The 14,008-nt window shown below is 45.8% G+C and overlaps 1 protein-coding gene across 3 annotated transcripts in view; it reads left to right on the forward strand.

Moving 5' to 3' along the window:
• LOC138513728 (peptidyl-prolyl cis-trans isomerase G-like) overlaps nucleotides 1-14,008 on the forward strand; it is a 400,359-nt gene that overhangs the window by 139,920 nt on the left and 246,431 nt on the right. For all 3 annotated transcript variants that reach the window (XM_069628805.1, XM_069628807.1, XM_069628806.1), the window contains one exon: nucleotides 8,762-8,946. In XM_069628805.1, the coding sequence (XP_069484906.1) occupies nucleotides 8,762-8,946 (185 nt within the window). The remainder of the gene's footprint in view (nucleotides 1-8,761; nucleotides 8,947-14,008) is intronic.

The raw sequence follows: 14,008 nt of genomic DNA on the forward strand, positions 1-14,008 counted from the left end.
CAGCCTTCCTGTCACTTTTGTTTCTTCCTTTTTCCACTAACCAACCACTGATAAGGTTTTTGTTTCAATTTCACTCTTCTTTGGCTTCAGCAATGTGGGTTTAAGTCCTTCTCTCTTAGGACCTCCTTTTCATATGGGCAATATTTGTTGTCAACATTGAAAACAACAACTGTGTTCTTTTGGCTTTGGCAATTATGGGTCTTTCTAAATTGCTTTGGTATATTTCTCTTTTGGCTTTGGCAATGAGTGTTTATCTTTTCTATCATAGTCCTTTTGAGTTGTTGGCTCTTTGTATGCCCCACAATGCCAAAATCACCCGCTTCTGATATGGCAATCAGATTCTTATGTTGCCATTTGTGCCCTTTTAAATCAGCTTGGTTGTTCACATAGGAATTGACTTGTTTTCTATTGGTTCACAATTCAAAAGGGTTCTTTTCCACTTGTTTCACTTCATTGATTACTTTACTACAGTTGAGGCTCCTGGACCTGGCCAGGGGGCAGATATGGAGCCCTACGGGGTCGCTATCTACCAGTGAACTTACTGGGCCTGGCGTGCGCATCCATTCGCCTCACTTCCTCCAGGTCCTCTGCTTCACCTTTCCTGCACGGTCTGGGAATCTCTTCTCCACGGTTCTCCGCGGCTCACACCAACCATCAGAAAGGCTCTCCTGGCTCCAACAACGCGTCAGCACTTGCCTGCGACCGGTACTTGCAAAACAAGGGGGAGTGTTTAAAAAAAAAAGTGCGTTTTCAGCTGCGCAATCTCTGCAGCTGTGTTCTTCAGAGGGAGAGTCATCTTTCCCGTGCTTCCCGCTGCATCAGCTCTGCAATTACAGTCTGGAGCAATCAGGACCAGAATCGACCTCACACGCCACTGTGGTCCCAGCATCCACCCTCCCACTCAACCTCTTCCTCGTGGAGGTAGGAAAACTACCCCACCACCTACTGGTACTCCTTCCTATGGACTTTTCCTGAGGGGGATTTTTATGCCTCTCAGTCCTCCTTAGGTGTGGGACGTTTCTTCCCAATTGACTGCGACCTGAACTTATGTGCCTCTGCAGTCTTCTTATTCGTCCGAGTACTTAGGGATTTATGGGACTTGTAGCCCATAATATAGAATTCAGTTTTCTTCTTGAAATTATCATTATCATGTTCACTATTCATTTTATACCTATTCCCCAAAGTATTATGAAGATTCAAAATAGTATTTGGCTTTACAAGAGAGTATGGTTTTTCAGGAATTAGATTGGTAACATTTAAAGACTCTTGTTCCTTATTTCTTTGGGACTCTGTGAAAGTGAGACACTGGAGCCGCGGGTAGATGTGTAAATATTATCTTTAATACACCAATTTGTGATCAGTTGTATTGGTTACCAATGTCTCATGACAGTTTCCTCACTGTCAAGCTCCAATGTGGGTAGAATAGAGGAAGTTTCTTAACACCCTCTTACTCCTTAGTGGCCGGATAGGCCCACCATTCACTCCTTCCTTCTCCTTCCTCGCCAACGTTCTGTAACAAGACGACAACAAAGCCTGGTGAGTTTGCAGGCTTTTATGTCCGCCATCAATCTTGTTTCCCCACCAATCAATTTGCTTCCTGGCTAGCGTGCCTTCCATTGGCTGTTTAACTAGAGTACCACCTTCTTTAAATGCTGCCATCAGGTTCCACCCTCTTGATACATCCCGACAGCCCTGGGTGACGTCCTGCTCCCCTATGCAGGCTCGCTCCTGTTGCCTCCCTGCTCGCATGGCATAAGGGAATGCCCCCCCCGGCCCTTCCGCTTCGGTGCGGCGTATCTCCCTCGTCCTGGAGAGAGTGCAGCGGTGCCGGAACTCTGTGGGCGCTCGGGACACCTGACGCTCGGACCCGCTGCGTGGTGTGTCGGCAACAGGTTTCAGTGAGTAGGGCTTCAGGTTGTTGCAGTGTGGCTGGCAGCTTTCATGTGTACCGTACAACCGTTATGCAGGAGTGGTTGTCCCTCCCAGTAGCGCGATTGTGTGTGCGTTTGTGTGTGCCCCCCTATCAAGCCCTTCCGGCTTCACCTGCCTCTGCCTCCTCCACCCATGGCTCTCTTCAGGCATTGGGTCCTTGTTCCGTAACCCGTGGCTCTCTTCGTGTGGCGGGTCCTTGTTCTCTCCATGCAGCCGGTTTCCCTTGCACAGTGACCGTATCCCTGATTCCGCTTTACAGACGCATAGGGACTTTTATGTTTATAAATGGGATTTTAAGAGGGTTTTTTGACTTTCAGAATATAACTGCTTGACAGTCAGCTCTGGGAAATAAAAACTCTCTCCGATAGCAAGCCATTACATATTCCGGCATTACAGATATTCCCCTCCTTGGGGAAGATAAATACTGTGTCTCATCCCACAAAGTCCTCTTATTTCGCTGCGGCCCTTCTCCCCCCAGGTGATCCTCCCGGCCAACACTGCCCCCAGGGTTAGGATCGGAAGCGTCTGTCTTTCCCTGGCCACCTGGGAGGAGATTTGAGGTAGGGCGTTTGTGAGTTCTCGGCAGAATTTATCACACTACCTTTTCCAAATCTTCCTTTAAGTGCACTGGTAATACTTTGGTAATGATCATGGTGTGTGGCACTTCTATGTGCTGTATCACTATTTGATAGGGAATGTACATTTCAAAAACCATTTCTCCTGGGTTCTCTGCTTCTTCGAACAGCCGCTAATCAGACACCTCTTCCAGTGATTGTGTGAGGTCTTTGCATAGAACTGTGCGCCATTTGTCCCCATCCTCATCTACCCATGGAGAATCACCTTATCTTTTTTTCACAAGCACTGCTTCTAAATTTAGTGTAATGATAGCTCTTGGTGCCCTTTCCTGGGGAACAGCTGATCTGAACAGAAACTCAACAGGTACGGACCATGTTTTATATTGGATCCCAGGCACCCATTCTAACACTATTGTCACCACATAAAGAAACCAATCTGGGTGCTGGGGCGCTCCTCGCGTTGTGCTGTTGCTTCAAAGGGCTTGTATTATGGCTGAAGTCCTAGCATTTACACATCCAGTGTAGAGCATACCTTTTTGCAGAACATTAAATAGTCATGTTTAAATTACTTAGGAGATCCCTGCCCAAAAGGTTCACTGGGGATTCGCCTGTTGTTCACCTGTTGTGCTCCTACCGTGATGGGTACATTTTCAGTGAAATGAACCATCTTTATTGCCCCCCAGAGATTCCTGGCATGTCCATTACTTTTACCGAACAAGGAAAACCTTCCTTCCTTGATACAAGACTGTGTTTCTCCTATGTCAACCTTGAAGGTACATTTTCGCTTCCTATCTGCGCTCCTGGGACTCTTCTTCTGGGTCGGCACTGACTGACAGAACTGGGCATGCCAGGGGTCTCCGTGGGCTGTCCTAGTGGGGCAGTGGTCGAAATGAACAGGAGCGGTCGGGAGCGGTGCTCCTCTACTTCTTTAAATGATCTTTTACAGCTCCTACACTTTTATTTTAAAAACGAACCGTTCCGGAATGGTTTTGTTTTAAAATAAAAGTGTAGGAAGATGTTGAAACTTTCACTTTCAGTGCACTGCACTGAATGCTCCCTTAAACAGCAGGTACAAGTGTTTGGGGGTGTGTATTGTGTGTAGGAGGGGACGTGGTGATAGGACTTGTGGGGAGTGGGTGCAGGCCATCAGGGAAAATAGCTCCACTACTTCTTTTCGGACACTTCAACCACTGTAGTGGGGATATGTATTCGTCCTTGGGAAGAGGAAGAGATTGCCACCTAAAACACTCGCCCCTGTGTAGTGTGTCATTGTTCCTTTTGGTAAGACATTTTTATCCCAGGGCTGTGTAGTGGCTTGTGTAGCCATAGGCAGTTGCTGCCCACAGGTCTGTGTGTGCCCTGCTGTGAGATACTGAATTGGCTGTGTCTGTGGCGATTGCTTGGGGCACATGCTTGTGGGGGTGTTGGAGCACACTGCACCGATGGGTGCTGCATTTGCATCTGTGGGTGATAGGTAGATCGAAACGCTGTACCGCTAGGGTCTTTATAAGGAAAACCTTGTCTGCTTCTACATTCTCTCGCAAATGTCCCATCTTTCCACAATTCCAACACTGTCCTCCAAACCTGTGCCTCATTCCTCCATATGCTGTCCTTCTTCCTCTCTGAAAACTGTCTCTTCCCACTCTGAAAACTTCCCACATTCTCGCTACCACCTTGCTACCCCTCTGTCCAGCCCTGAATTTGTATCTGATCATGCTGGCCTTCTGCATTACTGATAATCATTGCTCCTTCCATACTGAATTTAGCCAACTTCCTCTGCACCAACTTCACTTCTGTGCCTGCTTCGCTACTTCCTTTTCCTTCTCTTGTCTCCTCTTACAGTGATGCACTATATTTGCCTGTATTTTGTCTCAGCCCTTCGCCTCAATACCGACCACCTCATCTAGATCGTTCTGTACTTCTTTAGGCAGCCCATTTCGCAGCATTTGATAAAATATTGCTATGTACTTGTCCCATGGTTGCTCTGTCTCTACTCGTCATATTTCTTGAATCTGATGAATATACAGTGCAGGACCCTCATCTGCTTTCATTTTGTGGGTCATAATTGAACTATTGTCAGGTGTATCTGGGTATGTGTCCCCCACTGCTTTCCGTACGTGTTGGCTGCAGATGTTAAATGGTGCCCCATTGTTGTTGTTACTGTCCCTTTGCACATCTGTGTATCCTGCCCTTTGCCATATTTCATCAGCCTGTTCTCCCAAAAGCGCAGCAAAAAAACTTTTCATATCCCCCACAGCTAAGGTAATTCCTGCAGTATCTTTTTCTAGGGTGTGTATCCACTTCTCTGCTCCTGTTGTAAGTGAGGGAAATGTTTTCTTTAAATTGTCGTGATCTAAATGGGGCCAAAGCAGATAACGTGGTCTTCTTGTTCCCTTCTGTAACAATAGGAGTTGCATCCCTTTCCTAAAGCGCCCCTCCTCCCTTCTTACCCTTTGCTACTGCCATTCAATCATGGCCCATTCTAAGCCTCACGCCCCATGACGATATGTTCACCTGCTCTTCCCTTTCTTCCTCCTCCGTTTCCCATCCCTCATCTTTGTCCTTATCTCCCCTTTCCGTTCCTACCGAGCCATAGACTACACTGTAGCTCAGCCCACCCCTGTGCAGTGGAATCTCTAGCATTCTTTCTCTCGTGGAATTGTCCTCGCTTTTGTCTACCTCGACCCCCTTAATAGCTTTACTGTCTATTTAAAACAAAATTTGTCATGCTTTCCACTCATCTGTGCATACTGCCAGTGCCGACCACTCCCCTGCTCTCTGCGCTGCTTGTGTTGCTTGTGGCAGCTCGTGTTGCTCCTTTTTAATGCTGCTTCTAATTCACTGCACGCCCTGCTCTCTATTTCCACAACCAATGGGTCTTGCATCTTAGCTTAGAGTACGGTTGGTGCTCCTCTCCTGGGTCCGATGGAGGACAAATAATGGTGGTTAGTGTACCCTGCTGCGGGCTGTAAAAAGCACCCATAAGGTGGTAGGGTGGTGGGTATGACAGGGTGTGTGTGTCTGATCAATCCCTTTGCTCTTATTATCAGGGGCATTCCGCACATCATCAAACATTTTCCATAATTCTCTTCCCAATATTTTCCACTCTGCACTTCTTGTCTTATGGGATATCTCTCCCTCTTTCCGGTTTATTTTTACCCAATGCTCTATAATTTCTTTTACAGGTTTACTCAGGATTATCTTTCTTACATTTTTCCAGTTTATCACCTTTCTCTTCCGTGTACCGTCAATTTCACTGGGACGAGTTTTTCCTTAGGTGTAATGATTCCCTGACAGCCTCTGGTTTCTCCTGTATTCCCTGTTACCTTTGGGTTGATAGGAAAACATCCCCGGGACCAGCGCTCACTTGGGCTCCTCTCCATTCCTTCAGTTCACTCTCGCTTGAAGTCCGCCAGCATCCCGCTCTCGCCTTCTACATCTCTATGACCAGGTTTATCTGTGGGACAGCAGATGCTTCTCTCTTCCTTCCACGTGATGGTTTCAAAGTTGTTGTAGGGGCATCTTGCCCACCATGAAGCTGTTGTGGTCACGCCACCAACAATATTTGGCTTCTCGTCTCCTTGCTTCTTTCGCATAGGCAAACTCTGGGCCTCCATTGTTTCAGTCTTGCAGTCAGATGACTTCTGAATGCCGCTGGTTCCGCTGCTCCCCTTGGCTCCCCCTCTATCAGTTGTGACATTGTCAGGGGGCTTCTTCTGCTTACCCTCTCGTTCTGTTTAACCTGTTGTCAGTGTGTCCTTCTCTCCTAGTTGGCTCATCTCAGGTAAATGAAGATTCCTTTTTAAAAAGACAGTTTCTCTTTCTACCTCGTTGTGACTTACTATGGTTTTCTCTTTAGGCAAGTCTCCAGATTTTAAAATGTTCTTTGATAGTCCCGTATAGGCCGTGACTGGGAAAGACCTAGTGAGTTCCTCACAGGAACGGGAGTCCTTGTCTCCAAAGGGGGCGTCTCTCCTGGTGAGGCCCCACTTGCCTCGACCCCTAGGGAGGGTGTTGCGGAGCGGGCTCACCTCACAGGCGGTGGGGCTCCCACTTGGGGAGTAGGGCCAAATTCACTGGATTTGTCACAGAATATTGTGGCAGTGCCTGTCAAATGCCTGTCAAAAACCAATACAAGAGCCAGAACAGTTGGCTTCACCAATGCCTGATTTGACCAGAAACTCAGTCCAAGGTACAAATGCAATGAAACACAAAGTCCTTGTAAGTCACGTGGCCGAAGGCACACTTGGTTTGTACAATTTATATTTCATCGGGAGCTAATTGGCAGCTGCAATTAAGTCATAACCTTTTAGAAGACTACGTAGAAAAATCAATGGCATTCCCTTAACAGCACAGAGCTAGTTTAAAGAGGTCCTAGGGTTGTGTGTTTGAGTGAGGATGACCAGGTTTTGTGTGGGAATGGCCATGGTTGTAGCCTGGTCATCGGTGGCCAATGGTGGTAAAAAATCCAAACACTCACAGGCTCCTCACACCTCCTCTCACCTCTATCTTCACTTCCTATGCCAATGGTTTCATCTCATAGGCAGCACTTACAGGGCTGCCATATAGCCAAACCAAATGAGCAAACTGGCTAATGCCCAACTGGGAACATTCTATAGGAGACATTGAACTTTGGAAATAAGGGTAGCATTTCTGTCTCATAGTAGTTCCTTTAAGTCCGATAAGGGATGGACAGCAGAATCTTAAGGTGCCTGTGCCGTACCATTGTTAACATGGCAATGGCAAATATAGCACAACAGCAGTAGCCTATCCAAATGGGAGTACCATCCAAATTGAGCAGCCTGTAGAGATAAGACCACAGGACCATCTGTCCTATTAATTCAAGCCTTGGCTTAGCCCTACACTATTCCTGTGATGTAGCCCTAAGGTTTTTGTTGTCATCAAAGGGTTTACATGGTCATTATGCTTCTACTGTATTCATATGCCCTCCTCTGAAAAGGAGGAACATTTAATACAGAAGTGTATACCCACTAGAATATATTATTGAGAACAGAGGTCTGACCAGGATTTGGTCATGTGCTTTACAGTTTGTATGCTGTTGCTGGAATGTTCTAGTTTGTATTTGTGAATTGTTTTATGTTCATGAATTGTTTAAAGCCTAGACGTGATTGCGTTTGTAATATGTTCATACAAGGGAAGTAAATGCTCTGGCTCGTGGATTACCTCCTTCCAATTATCTGTATAACGCATGTATCATATACATGAGGATGTTGCATAAAATGATAGATGTGTTTCTAACGAAAGGATACGTTCCAAATAAAGAAGTGTAACAGTGATATGTAATTTTAAAGAGATGATTGATACAGGAAGGAATTGCCCGATTTCTAATTTGCACTTTTTATATAAAGTTCTTAATTGGCTAGGATAAATCAATTCCATCTCATTTTAAATTCTCCCAATAGTCATCTGAGATGATTTGGATTGCACACATGATTTTGATATTTTTGGAATAGATATTTTCACTTATATAGGATGTGATCTTTACTCTTTTCATGTTAGAGATATCCATGTTCAAACTTGAGCTTATTTCGATCAAAATGATGTCAACCATAAAATCTTGTACATTGATACATATATGAGTATTAGAAGGTGATTCAGTTGTGGCACAATCTCTCTCACCTTTGAATTAATAGCAGGAGAACATTTTTTAGACCATACAGAACTCTTAGGTCAATTAAAAGGAAAAAATACAAAAAAGGTTGGTGTACATTGGGTAAATCCCATTTCACTCTGAACTGCGATAATTTAGTCTCTGTTTGGCTGTGAATGAAAGGCACAAAAGAAAAGAGCATGCATTCCAGTATCTGCCATATTTATATCACATTTCCACAGCTCCCATCCTCTCCTAAAGTACAGCACCTTGCTTTTAGGCATGCCAACGTAACAGATCTCATCAGAAGCTGTGGGCAACTGTCGTACATTGGTGCCCTGGACCACCAGTAGATACCTCTCTAGGTCAAGATCATTAGATATAGTAATCTTGTTTGAAATGGGAATCCATGCTTTTGTATGTATAGAGGTAGTCCGCAAACATGCTTTAGAAGGTATCCATGTTATTGTACCACATCCTCTGAGTAGGGTCATGTTTGGGCTCAATAAATCCCATATTCCTGATGGATGGAGATGTTTTCAGATGCTGCTATCCTCATCTCATATGCTGTGGTAGAATCACTGTTTTGTCAGGTTATTTGCATTTTCTTTGCTGTCTCAATTCTGTCCTTGCTGAATTACAGGTTATGCTGGTCAGCCATGTACTGAAGATCTTGAGGACCATTCAATGTACTCAGGTCCCGACCTATCTGAAGTATCCAGTCTTCAAGCCATTTTAAAGCAAATTGACCGTTCATTGAAGAATGATCGTTTATTGATGGAAGCTGCACTGCCTGAACGGCGTCCCCGCAGTGCTCCAAACTCACAGGTGAGATGGCTTTCATCCCTTTCCTGTAAAGTAGCACATTGTCCACCCTAAAAGAGATTACCCTCCTGGACTGTCTAAGGGAAAATTCAGACATTGCTATCCTTGTGAGAAGTCAGAGACTTGCCTATAGGGGTCAGAAGAGGTGCCGTTTGTATGGTTTCCATCTTTAGAATTATGCCAAATGTTCTGTGTTGGGAGAAGGCATTTCCTTTTAGTATCTCAAAAATGAAAACGAGGCATGGCAGTGTGTAGTGTGTTAAGTCAGAATCAGGAGACGCGCAAGGTCTATGTTAAGAATAGAATTTCTTTATTTTCGTCAAAATAATAACCCTAGGTTGACCCTAATGTGCTTAACCCTAATCTAGTAAAAGAAAAGGAGCCTAAGGGTGCTAGTTTGGATGTCCTAAATCAAATAAAGTCTGCCCTCCAGAAACCCCAATCAAGTGTGGATTCAGTCTCTATCAGTATAACAGAACTAACAAACAAGATACAAACTTCAACCAAGGTACAATAAGGCATCTGTCCAACAAAGAAAATGCGGAATAGTTTCCAATATATTGCAAGTACCTTTCTCCATGTCTGGCCAGGGACCTGTTAGTTGGTATTGGGTCTTTCCTCAACCCTGGTCATCCTCTGGTTCGTAAGGCCAATGCAGGCCCTCTACCTGGGCTTTTGTGGAGTGTTGGAGGAAGGAGTCAGACACACGTAAAAAATTCCAGGTTCTTTTTAATAAAAGGAATACGATAAGGCCCAACTGTTCCTGTGACTAGAGGGAATACCCTTCCTAACTAAGAAACTAAGGATGCTTGCCTGTCTTTGTAAAGTCCAAAAGAATATTATCCTCAGTCCAACTGCCCATTCTGGCCTACCCCTAATTTAAACTAACTTAAATAAACCAAGGGAAGTATTCTCTTCGCCCGGCCTCTCCAGTTTATTCACCAGTAAAGGATTATGTCTTTCCTTTCTGTGGGACAGAGCATCTCTTTAATCAGTTCCTGTAGCTTTCCAAGCAAGCTGTTATCTCCCTTGCTTCAGTCCCATAGATATAGGTTTAGCTCCTCTTTAACAGGATGTTTACTTCTATTCTGACTATGGCTGTTATTTATTTATTTCAAGTTCTGTTTATTAGCATTTGTAAAATACAGAACCGCAGATAGAAACCACCCTGCAAACAAGAGTGTCAACTAACAAAAAGCAAACAGGGCAACAGTGAGACAATCCCAAGCCATCCAATGCAGTGAGAAGTGCATTCCATTCAAAATGCAATCACGTTGAAGGGGCAAAAGTACAAAACATCTGGGAACAATGAGACAGAGGAAAGACTATAAGTGCTCACAGAATGAACATCCATGAGCCTATTACTTAAATGATTGTGAAGTGGATAATATTCAAGGAGGTCTTTCATCCGACGGGGAACAAATCTCCAAAAGAGAGCGTTCCACATCTCAATATTTGTGGCGGTTTCCTTTAGGCCCTGTCTCACAGACTTATACCTGACAGCAGTTTCAGCTACACCCCATCTTTCTAAATCAAGCCTCCACAGCGAATAGCTGGGGCCACTTTTATCCTTCCATGTCATTGCAATTCGTCTCTTGGCGAGCGTGCAGGAAAGATCCATCCAATTAACAACATGGCCAAATGTACGTGATCTAGGGTAAATACCCAGCAGGCACTCGTCGGGGACCAGGAGAACCTTGTGATATTGGCAACCGTAACCACAAATGTTATCTTCCCCCAAAAGGACTGGACCCTCGGGCAATGCCAGAACATATGTATAAATTTCACCAAAGGGCTCCCGCACCAGGGAAACTCTCGACCAAGCTGCACGTTAAAACGAGCAACTCTAATGGGATCCATGTATGTTCTATGTAATATATTCATTTGCAGACGGCAAAATCTTGCATTTCTGGACATGGTTTAATGAATGACAGCATGCTCTCTCACTGCATGTCTTGCAACACTAGACCTAGTTCCTCATCCCATGCGCCCAAAGGTTACTCAACAACGGGCACCCAAGAGCTAGCATACCGCCATAAAGACGTGACACCGGCTTCACTCCATCTTCCAACTCGTACATCAAGGAATCCAGTGTGTTTGGAATAGGTTCTTCAGACCACTCAGGCCATTTCAGCGTAGCAATTTTTACAATCGTTAGATATCTTATAAATTGGGCATTATGGAGACCATCCACAGCAACTAGGTTGTTGAAGTCCCTGAATTGGCCATCCTTGTACATGTCCTACATCCTCCCAATGTCTAATATTCGGCATATCACCCATGCCTAGGCATACATCCACAGCCAAGGATATATGTGGGGAATAGGCATTCCGGATCTTGTTACTCAGGTGTTATTACTTAGATATCCTGCCTACTACTTCCAGTTCATGGCCACGCCACCACCTTGTTGCTGATTGCTCTGTTGATCCTGCTGACACTCCTGTCCTGCATGCACATTCTGGCCTTTCGGTGTCTCGTACTTGCGTTCTCTCGCTCTCCACAAGTCGCAGGCTCTGCGACAGACCTCTGCTCTGACTCTTTTTGGTGTAATGATGTCAGAGGAATTCCCCTGTGCATCAGGTTCTCCTCCTCTCTTCCGCCTTGGCGCAGTTACATATACATCTTGTATTAAAGGTATATCAACCTTTTCTTTTGCACTTGGCTTTACTCTTGCATTGCCTTGAGCAAAAGATAATTGTGTCCTATTCTTCAGATTACCCGATAGTCCCATATATGCAATTGTGTTGGTTTGTCTACAGAGTTCCTCACAGGAACGGGAGTCCTTATGCCCAAAGGGGGAGTCTCTCCCTCTGAGGACCCACTTGCCTCAACCCCTAGAGAGGGGTTTGCAGTACAGGCTCTTGGTGAGGTCCCACTTACCTCGACCCTTAGGGAGGTTGTTGTGGAGTGGACACACTCCCTAGACTCACAGGGAGGCTTCCCTTAAAGGGAGAAGGGGGTAAATACCTGCAATTCGTTACACTTTCCATCATGAACCCTCATAGTAGTTTCTTGTGTTTGTCCTCACCTGGTTTTTGCCACCTTCTGAGTTTTCAGGTTTCACGCCCCACACTGGGGTTTGGTTGCATTTACCCCAGCTTGGGTCACGCTATGATTATCCTACCTTGGGGTTGGATCTCTGTTGGTCTGCCTCTCGGTTGTTTCTCTGGTACCCCACATTGGGGTTTGGTATTGATTACCCTGCCTTGAGGATTACTTTTGGTTATCGCAACCTGCGGTTGAGTCTTTGGTACCTGGCCCTGGGGTTTGGTATTGGTTACCCCACCTTAGGGTTGAGACTCTGGTAGGCCTTTCCACCTGGCTCCCTGGAGCAACCGTGTAACTTTCCTCTCTGGGCGGTGCTCTTCTGGGTGAGCTTTCAGGTAGTCCAATGTGGTATTGCTTTTCCAGCTCTTATCCAGGGCTCTGTGTCCTTCACAGCTGCTGCTTTCTTCCTGCTGGATTCCTGCAGGACTTTGGTGTTGGTCTCTTGCCACCTCGTTCCTCCATCGCTTGAGCATTTATGACTGCTCAACAGTTTCCTGGGTGGGAATCTTCCTTGTGGTGTCCCGGGAGAGCCGCTCAATGTTCTGCGGGCTTGGCTGCCGGTACGATTTCTTCTGCCACACCTCCTGAGGGGAGGTCTCTGCTCATCTGCAGTCCCACAGCTCTGCTTACTCCACTGCTTCCTCCGTTTCAGCAATGCTCATTGGGCCTTTATACTTCGCTTCTGAGAGGCAGACTGAGTCGGAAAAGCATCAGAAAACATGCTGGTTGTCTGTGTTTGCAAATTTGTATACAAGTTAACTCCCATATAACCAACAAAGCTATTAGACACTTCGGTCAAGGGAGTATAAAATATATCACTTTTTAGGGATTGCCTGTCCTTTCGGTGGGGTGACCCCCAGTGGGATGCCACTTGCCCTGTCGCCTAGGGGTTATTTAAATTAGTGGGATCACCTCCCTGATCCCAAATGGGGTGGCTCCCTTTTGAGGAGAGGGGACTGTGAGAAACTAGCTCACTGGCTAGTCCTCTGGATCTGTCATTAAGGTGGCCAGGACATGGCCATCGCTTTTGGATCCAGTTCCTGGGAGTCGACCATTGCGGGAGGGGTCTCCGGGGAGTGGGAATGAGACACATGATGGCGAGATGCAGTATCCCTCTCTTCCCTGCAACACCTTTACCCGATCCTACCCAGTAGGATATATGGAAACTTTACCCCGCCCCCCGCCCCCTTTTTCCTGCACAAACAATTTCACACAGACAGCCCGCTCTAGGAGAAAACAGACTCACAGTCGAGCCGTGTACCTGACATGTCCCACTACTATGGTCAGGCAAGGTCAGGAAATTAGTGGTAACCATTCACGCCTGACTTCCATTAAACTTCCCCACACAGATAAAAGGTGGAGCACAAGAGCACACTCTGAGTTAGGCAAAACACGCAAAGGAACAGCAGTTTAGAGACAACGGCTGAACGAGGGATGAAAGGCAGCAAACAACAAAGGGTGCACAAGGAGGGGGATACCCTTGACCTTTCCGGTTGAAAGCTGTTACCTTCTAGACACCTTTTGGATTTCAGAGCATAAAAACAAGAAACCAGATGGAAGAATCCTGTATTGTGTGTCGGAGATACCTGGGGCCCTCCTGCACGGCTGATCGAGTAGGAAAGAAGCAGCAGCCGCTTTGGTACCATCCTTGGGCCCAAGATCAAAGAAAGATTAACACAGCCGGTGAGTTGGGGAAACCGATGCAAGACCGGTCTGTGTTGAAGTCAAGGTTGCAAGCGGCAACATTGTATACGAAGAGCAAGGATAAAGATTGCTGAACGCATGTGATGAAAGACACGAGGACAGCCTAACGGTTGATGGATGTTTGAACTGTAGAGAAGAAGATATAATATTTGTGACAGAATGGTCCGGCACCGTGAGTGTGCTCAATTGAAAGTCTCTGTAAGATATGCAACCAAGTGGCAGAAACGAAAGTAAAGGATAAATAAGAATTGGTGTGAATTGAACTGGTCCTGCGACGGTTTAAGCAAAATCCATTGCACAATCAAACGTCTTC

The sequence above is a fragment of the Ambystoma mexicanum genome, chromosome 12 (assembly GCF_040938575.1).
Source record: "Ambystoma mexicanum isolate Mex_15411 chromosome 12, UKY_AmexF1_1, whole genome shotgun sequence".
In the NCBI taxonomy this organism is placed as follows: domain Eukaryota; kingdom Metazoa; phylum Chordata; class Amphibia; order Caudata; family Ambystomatidae; genus Ambystoma; species Ambystoma mexicanum.